At 34.8% G+C, this 19,937-nt stretch overlaps 1 protein-coding gene and 1 long non-coding RNA gene across 2 annotated transcripts; one reads left to right on the forward strand and one right to left on the reverse strand.

Moving 5' to 3' along the window:
• Positions 1-906: 906 nt before the first annotated feature.
• LOC132049553 (uncharacterized) lies at positions 907-14,960 on the reverse strand. The gene is made up of 19 exons (XM_059440410.1): positions 12,816-14,960; positions 12,665-12,733; positions 12,389-12,587; positions 11,544-11,628; positions 9,591-9,725; positions 9,419-9,487; positions 9,258-9,339; positions 9,054-9,113; positions 8,753-8,805; positions 8,504-8,670; positions 8,030-8,201; positions 6,870-6,927; positions 6,673-6,729; positions 6,344-6,589; positions 5,545-5,606; positions 2,786-2,842; positions 2,567-2,660; positions 2,303-2,443; positions 907-1,629 (listed from the first exon to the last, which is right to left on the reverse strand). Exons 1-19 carry the CDS (start codon positions 14,412-14,414, stop codon positions 1,537-1,539), a joined length of 3,498 nt encoding a protein of 1,165 aa, XP_059296393.1. The 5' UTR covers positions 14,415-14,960; the 3' UTR covers positions 907-1,536.
• Positions 14,657-18,047, forward strand: LOC132049554 (uncharacterized). The gene is made up of 2 exons (XR_009413116.1): positions 14,657-14,799; positions 17,905-18,047. It is a non-coding gene; the product is annotated as an uncharacterized LOC132049554 (long non-coding RNA).
• The last annotated feature ends 1,890 nt before the right edge of the window (positions 18,048-19,937 follow it).

A 19,937-nucleotide genomic window follows, 5' to 3' on the forward strand; every position in this document is an offset into this window, starting at 1 on the left:
GGTATTTTTAGACCTAAAAGGTGGATGGAAGGGTATTTTTAGACCCAAAGGTGGAAGGAGGGTATTTATGAGCCTTTTTCAATAGGTTAAGGGTATTTATGAGCCTTTTCCGAATTATTTATAATGAAGCATCTTCTATCCATATGGAATTTAAGATTGGTAGAAGTTCTAAACCACAAATGCACTTACACAAACCGTGGTCAAATGTGCAAAACATTTATTATGTGTCTCACACAACTGATATATGTTGTGTGACATTTTTTTTTTAAGTTTCACGAGAAATTGGATTTAAATCTTATACTTGTGGTCTACAAAATTTGGATCCACTTTTTTGTAAAACAATTAGTTGTGTGAGTCACATAATAAAAGAATTCGGGTTTCACAAAAGAGAGTAGTCTTGCAAACTGCAATGTTAATAGTATCTACTAAATGTTGGCTCATCTATAAAGGGTGTATATAGCAAAATGATAACTAGGTCAGCACTTTAAATTGTCTGTTGCTATCACATTTGTAAAGAACTACAAAACCAAGTGACGCAAAAAGATGACAGTCAGCAACTCACTGCTGCTTGTTATTTAGGAATGTGCTTATTTTATTGCTTATAGTTTTATCAGCAAACTCTCAAGACATCCACATATAGTACAAATTAGCAACATTGTTACTCAAATATTTTTCTAAGACTCCTTTAATTTTTAACGAGATATAATTGGCTCAAACAAATACCGATTAATACACAAATATTTAGCCAACACACTCCAATTTGCTAATATTATTTCACTTACCAATCAAACACCTCTCATGGAAATGTTTTGAAGAAAGATTGTTAGCTCTAAAACTAGTGGAGTATCAAAACACACCAATATACAAGGATACAACAATAGTTTCAGGGCTCCAGTAACCAGCAAGAACAGTAACAAATTGTTTCTTCCTCTTTTATTAACCCAATCACCACATTTATTCAATCATTCATCACATCAATGAAAAACTTAAGGTCCCGTATAAGATATATCCTACATTACTTTTTGGCAAAATTTTCTGTGTATGCACTGTAAATGTACAAAAGGATGCTACCACTGGAAAAAGAAAAGGGGTAAAAACGTTTGCCCCACGCACGCATGATAAAAGGTCAGCATGCCTCGAGGACTTCAGACGAGCGGTTCCTCAGCTGCTCTTTATACATTAGCTGAAAACTAATCTATAAAACCAACTACTACTTTATGAAAACATAGCAGTAAATAAAGAATAAGACGTACAATTGTCCTTGCATCTAAGGATGATCCCCACAAGGTTCACCAGCAACTTGATGTGCCTCCAGAATTACCTCGCCTCATGTACTATTTAATCATCAGCTAAAGGTGCATTTTGCATGTTCTCGGTCTGAAAGAAAAAATTGTTTTGTAACAAGAAGCCTCTCTTTCTCTAATTCCAGCTCCATTTCAGATCATTGAGTATAATAGAGGTCTCCCTTCTTAAATAAGAGTGCATTCAAGATATGCAGCGATCTACTCCTTGTTGCACATTCTCCACAAAGATGAATTACAATTCATAAGCTGTCTGCTGCACTTCCTTCTCCAACATTGACGTCCCCTTGAATATCGTCAGCTGATAGTCTCTTGAATACTTCTGGTACTGTTAAAAAAGTAAGAGATATCAACATAGAACTAGTAAGATATTTTTATGTAAATGAAAAAATAAATTGGGTAGCACAATGGGGAAGTACATCAACATTGTTTAGACTAGGCACAAGAAAACTCCTGACAAATAGTGTAACCAAACCCAACTTTGATTCCTCATCAATGACACACAGAGGGAGCAATAAAATATAGGATTGAAACTACTATAACTACTGCCCTCCACTAGCAATCTGTCTTGTGACCATGCTTTGATCAGTAAGGCGTAAATTTAGTTCAAAGGAATCCACTCACAAAAAGAAGTCAACATGAACAGAGAGGGAAGGCAAGACTTTTTAAGCTTATGCATGCTAGAATTCCCAGACCAAATATTCCTCAAATTGCCTTACTGCAACCTAAACATCCTTCATGAAACATCTTACAGCTTGCACTTGCTCCAACTCTTGAATCGGCAATGAGAAATTGGCACGTGTGCATAACTTGACTTAAACCTTCACTAGTTTCCAGTAGCCTTGAACATTATACAGTTTGAATCTAATTCTCCATTTTCTCAAAGAAAATTGAATCTAATCTTTAACGTTGAACATTATCATCCATGATGCAAAGGGAGAATCAGATAAACAAGAGAAAAACAAATGACTTGTCAATACAAATGTTAAAGAACCACTCACGCGTTCATCAGTCATCTTTCTGAAACCCAGCTTATTTGTCCAGATGGATTCAGCCTCCTCAGCAGCAGGCAGAACGAGGTTTTTAACATGCATCGAAGATAATAGAATCTCAATACATCCAAATAACGCCTGGAAATAACCCTACAAAAGAAGAAACACAAGAATCATCAGCTTGTGTTTCACATAAATCGGAGTATAGCTTCAGAATCAGCAAGCAAAACCCCAAATAAGCACAGCAACGGAGTCAAGCCAAACAGAGCTTACTTTCCCTTGGTTTTCTCTATTTGTAGCCACCAAAGGGAGTTCAGCCACGTCTTGCCCGAAAATCCTGAGAAGACCAGCTGATACAACTACTGATCTGTGGCCATTTAAACACATGATTAATAACTCAGGAAAGCAGAATAGCATCTAACTCCAGACCAACTACAAATGCGTAATCTTGAGCAGGCATGTATTAGCATTATCATGAAATCAGCGACTTACTTCACAATCAAAACGATGCAATACATTCCCCCAAATTCTTGACCTGAGATGTTTCTCCTACATGAGACAGAAATATAAAAATTAGAAAAGTCAAAATATGTGCAATTCAAATAAAGCAAGTTCTCTAGTTATGGAAGCAAAAGCCAAAGCACACAAGCAGGCCAAACTATTCAAGGTAAATCAACAAACATCAACTTAGCCAATAGAGGTAAACTTTCTTGTATATTTAAAAGCACGAAACCCCTTAGAGAAATGTCGTTCGCCTTTTTTAACCTTTCAAAATAGATTTTAATTGGACAAAATTGTCATTTAATTAATTTCCTAATATTTAGAACTTTGAAATCAACTCAATTTTGTCTATTAAATCTTTTATTATTTGAATTATGCATCAAGCCCTAATATGTAGGATTATAAAATCAATTAAAATTTTACCTCATATAAAAACACTTTATTATTTGAATTATGTAACATAATTATTTTTGAGTTCCACATCGGCTCACTTAGGATAGAAGGTCTCTTTATATGGTCATGGGCAACCCTCCCCCTCATGAGCTAGCTTTTGGGGTTGAGGTAGGCCCAAGGTCCATAACATGGTATCAGTGACAGGCGCGTCCCAATCATTATTTACTCGATGTTGGACGCCCATCTTATATTGTTCACGCTCCAGATGTCCAGTCCTGGGCCCATATCGACTCACGCAAAGATGGGAGGACTCTATATATGGTCTTGGACAATCCTCCCTTCATGAGCTAGCTTTTGGGGTTGAGTTAGACTCAAGGGACATAACAATTTTTTCCCTATGTAAAATTCTTTCCACAACGTTTGACTTTGACGAATAATATTCAAATGAAATGTGTGAAGCATATATACTTTCATCTTCCTTATTCCCTATTTCCTTTGTAACCTATGATTTTCTTCAAGAGCTTCCGATTATTTTGAGAAACATTTCCAGTGACACAATAAACATGAAGTCAACTTGGATTATCCAAGGGTTTAAATTCTTTGGCTCTGTATAATTGTATCACAACATGTACAATACAGTTGGTGAAATAGAAACTTTCATCGATCAATACTTCTCAACTCAATTCCATTTTCTCCTTCAAAGTAACTAATTTCTCTTGAATCATTTAATCGAAAGTAATCAAATTCTTAAATTTTTAAGCTTCTTCCTAAATATTTGGAAAAGTAAAATAAAAGAATTAGTTACCTTACTTATAGTTCAAATAAGGAAAAGATTTATGCAAATAAGAAGAGATTTAATAAGTAAAATTTTGATTGATGTCGAAGTAATCTTATTAGGAAAATAGATTGATAATTTTGTCTAATGTGAAATCTATTTTTAAAGGAAAAAATATCTTGCTATCATTTAATTGTTTATATCAAGAATATTTTGCTAATTAATCGTAAAAGAAAGAAGACAATTGGATGAGTTTGGTATGTGCAGGCAAAGCGAGAAATCACAATAAGACATTCGAGGACTTACGTGATGCATGATTCCTTCTTTTATTCAAGGTTTTAAAGAATCTGAGGACTCTTTGTGCTGGAAACATGGCAATAATGGTGTCTTTACTGTCAAATTAGCATACAATTATCAGCTTAGGCAATATACACAATCTGATCAGTGGCCATGGAAATTCATTTGGAAGACTAAGGCTCCTTACAAGGTTTCATGTTTCTCTTGGCTGGTAGCAAGAGAAGCATGTCTCACCCAGGAAAATTTAAGGAGAAGAGGTTTTCATCTATGCACTAGATGTGTTCTGTGTGATGCAGCCAGAGAAAGTAACTCTCATTTATTTATACATTGTCCTTTCACTATACAATTGTGGCAACTTTTCTTGAACATGGTAGGACTAAGTTGGGCTATGCCGGCAACCAGCTGTGAGCTATTGAAGTGCTGGAACTATAATGGGGGAGCAGTAAGACAAAAGAGTTGGTGGAAACTTGTCCCAGCAGTTATTTGGTGGATAATTTGGAAGGAGAGGAACAATAGAGTTTTTGAAGACAAATGCAATTCTGTGCAGAAAATCAAGATGAATTGTATCATTTTGTTTCACTTTTGGTGTAAAGAAAACTATGTAGAGGAGGCTGAATCACTAGTTGATATGATAGGTTCATTGTGAAGCAGTAGTCCTGAGCATGGTGGGGTTTTTATAAGTATGGCTGCACTGTTATGGTGCAGGTTTAATAAATATATATATATATATATATATATACATACATGTTACCAGTCTCAAAAAAAAAAAAAAGATAGCGAATTAGGATAAGCATTCACCATTTTTATGATGTTACACTTTTTCTCTTTCATTTTTATTTTATAAGTCAAGCACGTTACTATTTGTTGTTGCTACTGTTTCTTTTCTCCATTATTTTCTATAGGGTTTCTTCACTACTATATTTCCTTTTCTTAATGATTTTGATATGCTTTACTTGAGTCGAGGATCTATCGGAAACAGCCTCTCTACCTTCACAAGGTAGGGGTAAGGCTGCGTACACACCACCCTCCCCAGACCCCACAAGTGGGATTACACCGAATATTTTTTTGTTGTATAATTCAAACACACACACATTAAATTGTGTATTCATGGATATAAGGCATGTATCCTAAGACTAGTTTTCCCAAAATGAAGGCTACTAAAAGATCAAACACGAGAAGAATTGTCTGTCAGATTTTCTACTGCAGTTCACTGACAAGAAAAGAAAAAACGCCAGTCTCTAAGAAAAACTTGTAACAGTAGGATTGTAAGCGAAGGAACACTCACCCATAAACCATAACAGGTATAAGATCTCGTCCAGATTTGGCAACAATAGGATCAAAGCACTCCTGCACAAAAGGACAAAGATGACAATTAAAATTAGGCAGCAATTTGAATTAGGAAAAGTTTGACACATAATTCATGGATAAGTTTTTTTAATATTCAAATAATAAATAAATGGGACAAGTTCATATGGAATTCTTCTCGTTACACCTGTATCCGTCAATCAGCTGTTCCTACTCCATTAAGACTCAAGTATTCAATTTTTTATAAGTATACTCGATTATTCAATGATGCGGTAGTTAGAAGGATTTGTCTGTTCCTAACAATGGTGTTGCTGGTTAGACTGGCATTCTGTCGAGATATCTTCAGTTCAAGAATCTTGGTGATGCACAAGATTATACTTGCAGAGTGAAATCTACATTTCAGTTATCAACGATATCAAAGGAATCGCCAATGTCAGAGAACTGCTGCTGACTTAACGGTAATTCTGGAGAAATATTGGCCTCACAGTTATATATTTTGGTCTAACAACTGAATAGCATGGGATAGAAATGTCACAACATGAATGCAATTTGAATGACTCGGGTGGAAGAACAGAACCCTAACTTCCATACACATTGTTTCAACACCATGCAGAATTAAGCAGCTTTACCATAAGTCTTAAAACAAATATGTCCCATCTATAGCAGTAATGTACAATCTCCGTTGACTCAGAGTTTCAGTAAGTGTCCTCTTGAAGCTCTAAGTCGTCAAAAAAAAATTCCAACTGGTGCTTAATGCTAACAATAAATAAAACGCTCACCCTAAAGATTGTTGCTGCACTGGAAAGAAGAGGTAGATGCTCCGGGAAGCGACTCTTCCCACTTAAGATTCGCCACTGAATGTCATCTGTAGCTGTATCCACTAAACATTTCTGGACATGCTTCTTAGTTACGGCAGCTGCTGCAGGAGCTGGAATGACCTCAGCTCCCTTCAGAACACAATTCTGAAGTACCACATAAACTTTATTGCAGTCATTGCAACAAAACCATTTATCCTTCGGGAGTTCCTATCACATTTTAAGAACCATTTATTGGTACTAATGGACACTATAATCACAGTTATCCAACATAAAAAAGAGACTAGACTCACTTTCAGATCACACAGCCCACTTTCCCGCAGACACCCAACATGGTATTCTTTCTCACACTGCATATGCACAAAAAAAAAAAAAATTTAACAGGAAGCCCAGCCGATGGCACCATAACAAAAGGGAATAGGAGTGAGAAAGGTTAAACATTGCGGTAAAACATCTGAATATGGCAAGTAAATCGCTAGTCAAGGCATACCTGGTCACAGAGCATAACTGTCCGATCATCAAATTTGGCAACGCTGAAGTCCGGGGTCCTAGAAATATATGGTGGAAAGAATGAGTTCAAGGTTATACTTATATTCACTTGTGTGCACCCAATTGTTTTTTTTTTTTTTTTTTGGTACAAGCAAACCGGACAATATGTGACAACCAACTCAACAGATAAAATATCATAATCGCCAGCATCAGCTGCATAATAGTAGAATCAGACAATTTCTTCAACACTATCCCAACTATTTCAAGTTACTTAATAAATGAATCTTAGAAGCAGTTACTCCATCTGCTAGTACTAAATCCGCTGATGTTGTCAAAGGCGAAAACTCTAAAACAAAAATCCAGGTCTACTGGGGCTTTAAGCGCAGTCCAAAGCATGGGCTTTAGTAACAAAAGGCGCAATGAAGTGGAAATAAACACATATACACACACACAGAGAGATATATAATACAAGAAAATAGCAACAAACTAGTTCATAATGTTTTCTTTAACAATTAATATACTTATTTGCCGATTATATTTGTTATTTAGTACCGCTCTCTTCAATATAGAACTCATGGGCAATGAGGTGCATGCCTTAGTGCCTTGCCTACACTAAAGTGCAGCTTAAGCCACGTGAACCACCCTCCCTAAGCTTTTCTGAGCTTCAGGGCTTAAGCGCTTCTTAGATGAGCCTTTGACAACACTGATATATACTAACATTCAACGGCAGCATTGCCACACATGACCACTTGTTACTAGGTGCAAAAATCTAATGATGATTAGTTATTAAGCTAATTTCATTCTTGAAGTGCTAGGATATCTAAATGCAGACTGCTCCGAAACCTACACAAGACATACTACCACATTTTGACAAGAATACTATTCGTTCTTCCTGTTGAAGAAAGAGAAGGAGAAAAGATGAGCCTACCACATTGTGGTTTAACCAGATTCATCACAATGGACTAGTACTGCATCAAAATATGTACTACCGACATGTGTGAGCCTAAATATATTACAAATCTCTTGGAAGATATTCAAACAGGGTTAAAGTGTTAAACTAATTTTATTCATCACAAGAATGTACTTAATCATAAAGTTTTAGATAAATGAGAAACTAGGGTAATTTTAAATGCTCTCTGAAGGACCACAACTGCGACAAACCTGCAAACAACACAACCACCACCACCTTCAGATTCTGGAGCTTTAACCACTCTTGTCAACCGTATCATAATTGGTCCTGCATCTCCTGCAGTTTTCCTACCAGGGACAAATTTGTCTCTACAATATGAACAGAGCCAACCACTGGTCGGGGTACACTGTAGACCTAAACAAGCTGCAAGCATACAGGTTTTGTATGAGCAAAAGTATAAGCATCAGTCAGGTTATTAAGCAGGAAAATTTGAAAGGCTCCGCTCAAACGACCAAAAATCAGGCATCTGGCTTACTAAGTTGCTTCCAACATGGCTTCATTTATAATCAAATAAGTGCAAAGAGCACCAAAATGTGATTTTTAAGATAATATAAAGAGCTAACCATGTACCAACCTATCAGTTTATCCTCCAGTACATTATAGAAAGACAAGAAAGACTAATCACAATAGAGAACTTTGCCATAGATTTAGGAAAAAGAAAGCACCTGCATGAAAAGCCCTAGGACACCCTTCACAGCAAATCAGTTCTCCCGCATCGCCACACATTGTACACATATCATCGCTGTTATTGGTGGCAATACTTTGACCATTTGCCAGCATTAATGCTATATCATGTAGGGTAAGTCCACTGGAAGTGTAGATGTGACGATAGCTGGCCATCGACAGAATAATTCAGATCATTCTCGCTTTTTCATATTATATTATGGAAAAAATAATCTTTGAGAACTACTTACGGTTGACGTTTAGCTGCACATCCAGCATGAGCCTCAAACTGGGAAGGACTAATCTGTTTAGAAAGGATAACAAGTGCACTAGTAAGCAGCACTTCTGAAATCAATATTCATTATACACATACATACGTTAAATATATACCTTTCTTATAAAGGCACAAATACTATATATACACATAATATATATAGATATATATACATGTGTGTGAGTGTGTGGTATATATAAATAAATATGCACATATAATATATGTATATATTTGGCTTAGCTTATTACAAATGTGTCTATGTAGGTTTTAAAATTTACCTCAGTATCACAGCAGCTGCAGACAATGCCATTACCCTGCTTGTAGCCCCCCAGAACTTTCTGCAGAAAGATTTTTATTGCTCACACATAAATCATAATTATGGCAACTGCTGCTGAATAGCCCCGAACACATAATAAAAAACTACAGAAAACCATGTAAAATAAAAGGACATATTTAAAAGTCAAGATAGAAATGAATCTAACCTTTCCCTTAGAATAATATGCCAAATCAGTACCATCTGGAAGTCCATGTGGCATGAATAGTGATCGGTGCAAGTCATTATCCCTATGCATATTGATAAAAAATTAACGATAAATGCTCATCCAAAAAGGATCCTTTTAAAGAAAAATAAGAGAAAGGATACCTTTTTTTTGTGCCACCTTCAGCAGATTTCTTTGGCTCTGGTGTTGAACTGGAAAAATTGCACCTTGGCCTGTCAAAATAACTGCACCATTAGCAACAACATAGGAATATACATTTGCATAAAGAATGACCAGTTGCACGAAGTAGATAAAGTAAATAAAGTGATGACAAACTTTTTAACCACATGCTTCCATGCCTCCGCTGTCTCCATAGAGCTAAATTGATTTGGAGGAAAGTTGTCAATATAGGAGTACGAAGCAGGATAAAGGCCATCTTCCATCACCGGACTGCAATCACTGAAGTCCATCCTAGCATGGTGCAAAGTTACAAACAAAATGAATATGACAAGTTTCAGCAGTTCCAACAACCAAAACCACTCAATATCATTATTAGGCAAAAATCTCATTCCACAAGTAGATAAACTCCAAAACAGAACGAAGTTTACAAGCCCATGCCCTCGAGACCTCAATCTAACTTAAGCAATTCTAAACACTTCTACCAATCTCCAACAGCAACTGAGGAAAAAGAAAAGGTACTGCCAAAGAACTGCAAAATTGGTCATATTACAAAGGGAAAGAACAATGTAGTTTGATGTTGCCTATCTTAGAAATTTTCCTTGAGGTACTCAACTTAAAAGTTTTTGGGATATCAAGATGCCATGAGCTATCGCACAACAGATGCCCGAAGTCAATATATAATCTGGTAACCACAAAATAGGCATGGCTAATCCCAAATCAGTGGCAACTGACCATAAGGTTTTAGATGAACACTAAAATTGACCCACTAGGATGAAATACTAGTAAAAATGAGATCATTAAAGTCAATTTGGTACTCTAGAAATCTAAAGGAGGCCTAGTTGGCCCAAGACGCACATTTGAATTATTTGGGTTGATTAGATATTCCTGTAACATTGGATTTACTAATGCAAGTCCCAACATGCATGACTGATGGAAAGCTAGATGTAGTTTCCCAGCAAGGGACTTTGAAACAGCCTTTTTTTTTTTTCTTTTTTTTAAGATTCTTCATGAACATACATTTTCTGTCAGTGTTGCAAGTGTAAAACTAAAAGGATAAGACATAATTCAAAACAGCTTTCGTTCTATCATTTATTTTCAAGGTCAATGATATGTTGACAACATCAATCAATCAACTATGCTTCAATATCAGATTAGTTGGATCAACTATATGAATACTCTACATCCATTCCCCTCTATTTAGGTCTATGCCATGTATTTGGAGATATTTAGGATATTTCTACACTGTCAACCTACCGCAAAATGCAAATTCCCTCCTTTATCTGGTTTAGTCTGGCTATGCTATGTGAAACTCATTTAGGTGGAGTTTTGAAGGAACGGTATTTGACATTTACATATATCCGACATTCTACCATTTTTAACTCTTAAGTATTTGTGGTATATCTTTTGTGGTGTTATTCCAAAACAAGTAACTATCTGAAATAAAAGTGAATTTAAGCATTCATACTATAAGCTAGTTAATGAATGACCAGTCCAAGTTAATGAATGACCAGTCCAAAGTATTTTGACTATACACAACTTACTTCAATTAAAAGCATAGAGCACTTACACTCAAGCAAAATCACCCTTGAAGCTAAATTCTAACTAAAACTGTCATACAGGTACGACCAAGACTTGATCATCCTAGAATCATATTATTAGGAACCTTCAATTGCACATTTTATCAAACATCCAGCTACTGACAAAACATAACATTCAGTTGCTGATATGCCTGGTCAGAAATCAACAGTACATTTCCTTGAAGATAAAAATTGTCAATTTCACATCGTTCACATGATTGGAAAAGGAGAAAAAGATACGGAAGTTGTGGACACAGCAAAATCAAATCAACTGGTAAAGTCAAATAAGGAACGCTACAAAACTGCAAGGCTTTTCATGTTCATAATCACATTACAGCTGTTCAAGAAGCAAAAACACAGTGGTCAACTGGATACTATTCAAGAGAACGTTAGATTTTTGTCTCCTTATCCTTGTTCTGTACCAACCCAGAATAAAATAAAATATCCCACGCCAAGAAAACTGATGAGAAAGTAAGTTAGGGTGCAGGAGCAAAGACCATAATCAAATTATGAAAAAACTTTAAAAATGTACCATGGCTTATACTGATACATCCCTGAAGCCTTTCCATGAGGATATTGATCGGCACTAGCCTCCTCATAGTGCTGCAGGAGTTTTGCTGCCAAAATAGAAGAGAAATTCATAAATCATCACGCAGCTGACAAGAACTGATACTCTATGTTCACTCCTCCTACTTGCAATATTCCTCGCCCCCTCTTCATCCACTGGTTTGGACAGTACTTATATCATAATCAAGATATTTTTATCCATATCTATACTAACAGAGCCTCAAAACCCTAGAATAACTACCGTGGACTCTCCTCAAGATCTAAACATAAATTTGCTGGTATGTTCCCACAACGAACTTACAAACCCTTGTGTTAAATTTGTAAACTGCATTGCTCTGTGCTGTACTCTCTACTCGACTTTTTGCAACTTTGCTGGAGAAAGTGCTTAAAAATATCATCCTACTTTGAATTTTAGCAATCTATATTTATAGTGGATAAAGAAAAAGTTATTCAAAAGTATCAGTCTGCATCAAGCTTGCCACTAATTCTAGTTGCAGAAAAGGGGGAACTGTCTCACTTGTAGAAATACTTAAGCTGGTCAAATTATTTATTTTCTGCAGATCTTGAGCTTGATTGTTTATTGAAACGAGCATCATCCAGAGTAGAGAGGTCTATGATGAGTAAGCAGTAATATGGTGATTTCATCCCCCCAGCCCTTCTCCATGACCATGCACAACAAACCATATCGTAAATTAGCGCATGGAAAGCATGAGAATCTCCTCCTAAATACTTATTCCTGTCATCCTAATTATCAGAGTCTTTCAGAAATGAAAAGTCCAATAAATAATTGAGACAAAAGCGTCAAACCACCTTTCCAAGCCTCCAAATATCGCTCGTTAATGGAAGAACCAGCCACGTCTCTTACAACTTCTTCCAGTTGACTAAGTGGTGCAGTCTTCAATTCTTGAATCATCCTGTAAATAGGTTTCCCATTCTCCAAATAAATATGATTGTTTGGATGTCTCGTCTTGCCCCCAGCGTGCACTTCAAATTCGTAAGCACTGAGAACCTGCTTAGACATAAATCTGTTCAGTATGTTCATTAACGTGCACACAGACGAATTTTCAATATAGACAGGAAACTCACTTTGGTGAAATTGCAGTATGAACAACCACACAAGTACCCACAATCTTTAATGATTCCAAGAAGCTCCCTCTGTCAGTCATTTATAAAAGTGCTTCAGGCTCACGTAGAAACCACTAAGTTACAAGTATAAACAGAGAAAACCACAAATTACCTGCCCAGAAGTTGAAATGTACTTCACCAGTGCTCCTTCTAAAATTCCCGTTGATAGAAGTTTCTTGACATTTGTCGGGTATGCATCAGAAGTAGACATTTTTAGTTTCATGTTTGGAGGACATAAAAAGGGATCTTCATGTTGATAAAATGCTCCATTTGTGCTTGAAATCCAATGTGGATTCATATCATCTGATACCACAGGATTCCATGCATGTGCTTCCCTAAACCCAGCATCAACCCCATCAGTCACAGGTGGAGCAACTGAAGCAGATGCATTACCACAATCCTCCTTCCTTTTACTAAACTTAAATGTAATCTTCCTGACACCAGTTGTGCTAAATTCCTTCGGAATTTCAAGAACCACAGAGGACTTAGCAACTGCCTTAGATGCCTCAATTTGATTCTGCTCTTCCTCACTAACACTCTCCTCTGCACTTGAATTCCCCGACGAATAAGATGTAATCTCTCCAGAACCACCTTGATTATTACTACTCAACAAATCCACCCCTTGACTACTGATAGTCTGGAAACTTGAAGTGTTCTCTCTTGGAGACAAATTTGGATTTGAAACTTCAGACAGCATATCATCATTCGAAGCTTCCTTCACGTCAATCCTTACATAGGGCTGGACATCACAATTATTCAACTTCTTCAGTTGCTTCTCATCTGACTCTAATTCCTCTGTGTTTAAAGTTTCAGGTTCACGATTCGTAGCACAACATTCTACCCCTACACCATCTACAGTTTCAGGTTCACGATTTGTGGCACAACATTCTACTTCTACACCATCTACAGTTTCAGGTTCATGATTCGTAGCACAACGTTCTACTTCTACGCCATTTACAGTTTCAGGTTCACGATTCATAGCACAACGTTCTACTTCTATACCATCAACAGTTACAGGTGCACAGTCCGTAGCATGATTCATAGCACAACTATCTAATTCTACACCATCTAAAGTTTCAAATTTCTGCTTTTCGACACATGGCTCATGTTCAGTAGCATCTACAACACATTGTCTGTCACACTTCTGATCAACATTTACGGGTTTTTCAATTTCCATCATTCCATCACTCATTACTACAGTTTCAGGTGCACAGTCCAGTTCAGTAGCATCTAAAACACATTGTCTGTCACACTTTGAATCAGCATTTACGGGTTTCTCAACTTCAATCATTCCATCACTCATTACTACAGTTTCAGGTGCACAGTTCGTAGCATGATTCGTTGCACAACAATCAGATTCTTCAAATTTCTGCTTCTCAACACATGGCTCCTGTTCAGTAGCATCTACAACACATTGTCTGTCACACTTTGAATCAACATTTACCGGTTTCTCAATTTCCATCATCCCAATTGTTTCAGATTCACGATTCGTAGCGCAACATTCTACCTCTACACCATCCATAGTTTCAGGTTCACGATTCATAGCACAATGTTCTACTTCTACACCATCTATTTTTTCAGCGCGATTCGTAGCACAACTATCTAATTCCACCCCATCTAAAGTATTAAATTTCTGCTTCTCAACACATTGTATGTCACACTTTGAATCAACATTCATGGGTTTCTCAATTTCCATCATTCCATCATTCATTACCACAATACAAACTTCACGTTCCCCTACCCCCTTATCAAATCAAATACACCTACCAAACCCCACCACACAAAAACATACACAGCACAAATTTATTCAGAAAAATGAAGAAAGAACTAACTACAACATCAATCTAATCCATACTTAAAAAATTAAAGGTAGTTAACCGCCAAAAAAGAAAACTAACAAGTCCTCATATGCAAAACCTTCAAATTTCTAAACCAACCCTTCAATTATAGATGAATTTAACCTACCCCCACAGCTCAAAACTCAAAAAATCCCAAATCAAGAAACTACTTTGAGAGATCTAAGGATAAACACAAAAAACTGGAAAAAAAAATAACAGATCTAAAAACTCAATTGATTTAAAGATTTATGGGCTAGGGTTTTTTGAAAGATTATTAATTAAGATTTCAAATCATCAGGAAACAATGAAGATTATGAATATGAAGGGGAAAAAATGATTTTTTTTATTTTATTATTGATTTCGCGGGTATGACAGAGAGGAAAGAGAGAGAGAAATAAAGGGAAGTGAGATGAGATTTGGAAGTAAAAATAATTAAAAATCTTATATTTTTCAGGAAAAATACGGTTGAAACAACTGCTCCATTTATGTACAATGGAATCCTAAAACCGTGCAACCATAATTTAAGTTTAAGGTACCTCTTTGGACTTTTTTTTTTTTTTTTTTTGGGTTATCAGATTTTTTAAATTAACTATTTAATCAAAATGTAAATTCTAATTAACTAACGTATTTGAATTTGAATTTAGGTTAATACATATATATATTGAGCCCTAATTGTTATTAGGAAAAATGCAAATTCGTTTTTCTGAAAAAATGCAAATGCACTTCACGTTTTTTTACACACACGTCCCCCACTCTACATTCTAATTTTCTAATCACAACTGCTCATTGCACTTTCTCCTATTAAAAAAAAAAAAAAAAAAATGGAAGATACTTGGCGAGTCATGCAGAATCAGGACTGGGACTTCTTTTTTAAAATTTAATTTGTGAGTTTTGGTGGGTGTGGCTAGGAAGATGTTCATAGATTCGTACCAAAATCATCTACTGATTTTGAAACTATTGTCGATGGCATCTTCGTGACTCGATTATTGCCTCATTTTCTATTTGTTTCTTGTCTTTGTCTTGATCTTGGATGTTGGATCAGGTTGTGTATAATGCATCATTTCCTCCTTGATTTTTTTAAAAAAATATGAGCAAAATTTCACTTCTAGTAGATTTAGACGTCATATGTGTGGAAGGTTTAAATTTGTGCGCAACATTTAAAATGATGAGAAAAAATTCGGAAAAAGGAAAGACATTTTGGGTTTCTCTTATATGTCTGAATTTATAGTCTCATCATCAATACTAAAAGTTGGTGTTCAACAAATAGCTCTCTTATAGATGTGAAGTTATTTATTTAATTTAATTTAAAGATTATTCATCTGATTTCTTTGTGCAGGTATATACCAGATATGGAGATCCAGTTCCCTATCGGTAGGACTTGGCAATTTTTGTTCGTAAGGGAGGCTCCTATGGTATGTTTAATGTTTCATCTTTTTTTCCAAGAAATATATATATATATATATTTATTTATTTTTTTTTTTTTTTATTTTTTTTTTTGAAGGAACAACTTTTGGCAGGATTGTAGGTGGTTTATTTATCTCTTGTCACGGTTCCTCCCACTTTGATTTATATCAACAATCTCATGTCATAATTAAATAAGATTAATTGTGCACGTTTCTTACATTTTACTTTTTGATGAAATAATTTTAGTTTGTTTTAAATAAAGATAGCAACATTCCCAATTTTTTCCTATTGGTGCTTGAAAAACATTTTTGTACGAATCAGGCTATGTTTTAATTGATGGAATTTTGTAGGTCAAGAAAATAAGTAGTTGGTGGCAACTCTTACTAAATATCCACATACAAGGAGTCATATGCATTGACAAATGATTTTATTAAGAAAAAAAGGCAGGGAGAAGGAGATTTAGGAAATTGGGGTAAAAATAATTTATAGTAGAATAATTAAAGCTTTGGAATCTAAATTGAAGATAGGTATTAGTTTCAAGGTAAAACCTAAAGTTTTTTTTTTTAGCTTATTGTAGTTATAATGAGAGTTGATGCCTTTCTTCTAATTCCTACCATTGGGCTACAATAGTTTTCAGGTGGTTTCCGAATAGCAAAAAAACATTTTTGAGTTGTAGTTAGTGTTTTGGTTAGGCTTCAGTGATAATTTCCGATGTTTATGTTCTGCAGCGTTTAATGTAAGTTGAATAGTCAAGTTTCTTTTTTGTTTAGGTTGAAAATTTAGTACTAAATGGTGATTCAATTTTAAATAGATGAAGTAGATAAAAGAAATAATTTATTTACAGTCATAGATGATACTAATAGTTTAGACCTAATAGAAAGGAATTTAGCTATCTACTCCATTCTTTCTTTTCCTTTTCCTGCCTAGGCAAGAACGTTGATTTTTAATTTAAAAAATGCGAGTTTATTGCTTTGAAATTGTTAAATATTTCTAATGCACATTTCCTCCTTAGACTAATTTGGCTTTGGATCACCAAGAAAGGATACATTTGAAGTCTCTTCTCTTGATTCCCAAACTTAATTTAGTATTAATTTTTTCTAAAAGAAAATGAAACAAAAAAATAGAAATTAAAAATCAAAATTTGAGATGCTTGATGATAAATCTGAATTCCACATGCTAAATTTTTTTAAATGTGTTTATGTCAATTTAATAGTAACTTTATTTAAAGAACGAGAATTTAAAAATTAAAAGTTGAGCATAAAAATATAGATAGTAAGTCCAATTTAATTTTAGATGAGAAGATTTATTGAAATTTACATGCAAAATTCTAAAATAAAAAGTAAAAAATCATTTTCATCTTCTAACTTTGTCCTAAAAATAGCGCCTACACTAATGTGAAAAATTCTAATCCATTTATGTGCAAGTTGAGAGCTTGGCCAAGAGATCAATGGAGAACGAAGCAGACGTTGTGGAATGTACCCTTCATAGTAAAAAAAAAAAAAAAGTTTACTAATCTCCTTTGAACTCTACTTCTTCTTTTTTTTTTTTTTTTTTTTTGTATTCCCTTTAAAATCTTACATATATAATAGGTAATTTCATTATTTAAAAAAAAAAAAAACTTGATTATGCTTTTGCATTTTTCTATGTCCTCTGGGGTGTAGCTAAATGCAAGATATTTTATTTTCATGCTCAATCTTTTTCCTTACCTTAAAATGTTATTTAATGAGAACGTGATAAAAGAATTATAATCAATGATATTGTCTCTAATTCAATTTGTTTTGTTATTTTCATTTAGCCAATTGACATAAAAGTTTGTATACTTGTTTGAAAAATAGTTTGTAATGAAGCAATAATATATACCATATAAAATGTTCGTAATAAGATCATTATTTTAAATGTTTCTACTATCTCTCCCTTTTTTTTCCCTTTAAAACGTCCGCAACAGGCCCAAAAGGAAAGATTTATGGGCTAGGGTTTTTTGAAAGATTATTAATTAAGATTTCAAATCAGGAAACAATGAAGATTATGAATATGAAGGGGAAAAAAATGATTTTTTTAATTTTATTATTGATTTCGCGGGTATGACAGAGAGGAAAGAGAGAGAGAGAAATAAAGGGAAGTGAGATGAGATTTGGAAGGAACGAGAAAGAGGAATAAGATAGGGTCATGGGAATGGAAGTTGTTGTGGTCCTGTTTTTATATCTTTTGGTGGGGTCTAGTCCAAATATCCTATGTTATTTTACCACGTGGCAGCTTGATGACTCGGCTTTTTTCCATTTGGATTTATCTAATTTAAAAAAATGAGAAAATGATGGGTTAAATTTAAAGAGAAAAAGGAAAAGGGACTGAGACATTAGGTTCATACACCTATTTTTTTTTTCCATTCGGTGTTTGATATCCACATTGAAGCATTTGCACGATTGCCTTATGGTCTTTAATTTTTCATTTTTTTTGGGGAGTGACCTTCAAATGCACTGGTCTTTAAATTTTGCCCCTCAAATTGGTGGTCTTTAATTTTTGTCTCTTTTGCCTAATAACATGAGGTTTAGGGTTCGAACCCTGGCTCAGTGAAAAAAGAAAAAGATAATTTCGCAAGGTGGAGTTTTGTAGCAAAGTTTGGCCTGTTCGGGCCAAAGTACCTTAAGCGAGTTTTGGCTTTGAAACTCTTCCTTAAAAGAAATTCAAACTCAGCTGAAAGTAGCAAAACTGTTGAAAACGACAAGCCTTTGCCTCGAGAATTCAACCTCTCCCTTGCGAATTTCTTTTTAATTTTTCACTGAGCGAGATTCAAACCCAAAATCTCGAGGTATTTTTGGCCACTTTTTCGGAGTTGGAGTTGAAGATGAGTTGTGTTTAGTTATAGTTTTTGCAAAGAATATTTGGTTGTTTGAATGTATTGAAAGTGAAAAAAATGAAGCAAACAAAAAATGAAAACAAGGTTTTAGTTGTTTTCTAAATTCTAAATACAACTTCAATTTGTATTTGGAATTTTCATGGCCAAACGCTGATTTCCAAATGAAGTGAAATAAATTTTCGGAAAAGGTGAAAAATTCTCATGGCCAAACAGGCCCAAAAAATTCAAATTACCATACGGTCCAATGGACCCAGGAAATCATACAAGATAAGTCATACGGTCCAGCATGCAAGGGCCAATCTCTTTTCCGGGCTACCCATGTCTCTGTTGACAAGATTATAATTCGATTGTGAGTTGTGACCACATCAGCCCATATATGTTGGGGCAATTTGCACGATTGTCCTTATTCGGGGTGGTCTTTAATTTTTGTTCCTCAAATTGTTGGTCTTTAATTTTTGACTTTTTTTTTTTCTTTTTTTTAAAGAAAAATCGCAAGGCAAAATTTCATAGCAAAATTAGGCTATATTCGAGCAAGAGTTAGGCTTAGGCTTAACTTTTGTAGAATTCCAGCAGAGTAAAAAAAAATTATAAGACAAAATTTGGCAACCAAACCTCTACGTTAAAGCAGAATTTTCAGGAAGTCTTGCCTTACGAAATTGTTTTTTTTTTTTTAGCGGAGGTTCGAGCCCGAAACCTCAGGATATTTTCGGACACTTTTTAAGCTAAGGAAAAAATTTAAGACCAACGTGTTTGAAGGAAAATCCGTGTAGAAAAAATGTATATGTTGCGTTATGAACTTCCATTTGCAGCACTGTTCCTTTTTAGGGGCTTAATAGCACTTTTGATCTCTTTGATGTTAGTAAATCTTGATTTTAGTAAATATGATATCTGACTAAGCATAATAAAATTCTAATTAATTGAATTGTGCATTTTTGATAGTTTTCCCTATAAACACTTTGAAACCTTGATAAACACACAAATTGTTATTCTAATATTGATAAAAGTATTTTTCAAATTAATTATGCAAACACAAACCACTATTCTCCTAAAATAGTTTTTCTTAATTTACTTTTTAATAAGTATATTATAAAATTTTGACCAAATACACTATAGATTGAACTTTGATTATTAAAAGAGG

This window comes from Lycium ferocissimum, chromosome 3 (assembly GCF_029784015.1).
Source record: "Lycium ferocissimum isolate CSIRO_LF1 chromosome 3, AGI_CSIRO_Lferr_CH_V1, whole genome shotgun sequence".
NCBI classification, from domain to species: domain Eukaryota; kingdom Viridiplantae; phylum Streptophyta; class Magnoliopsida; order Solanales; family Solanaceae; genus Lycium; species Lycium ferocissimum.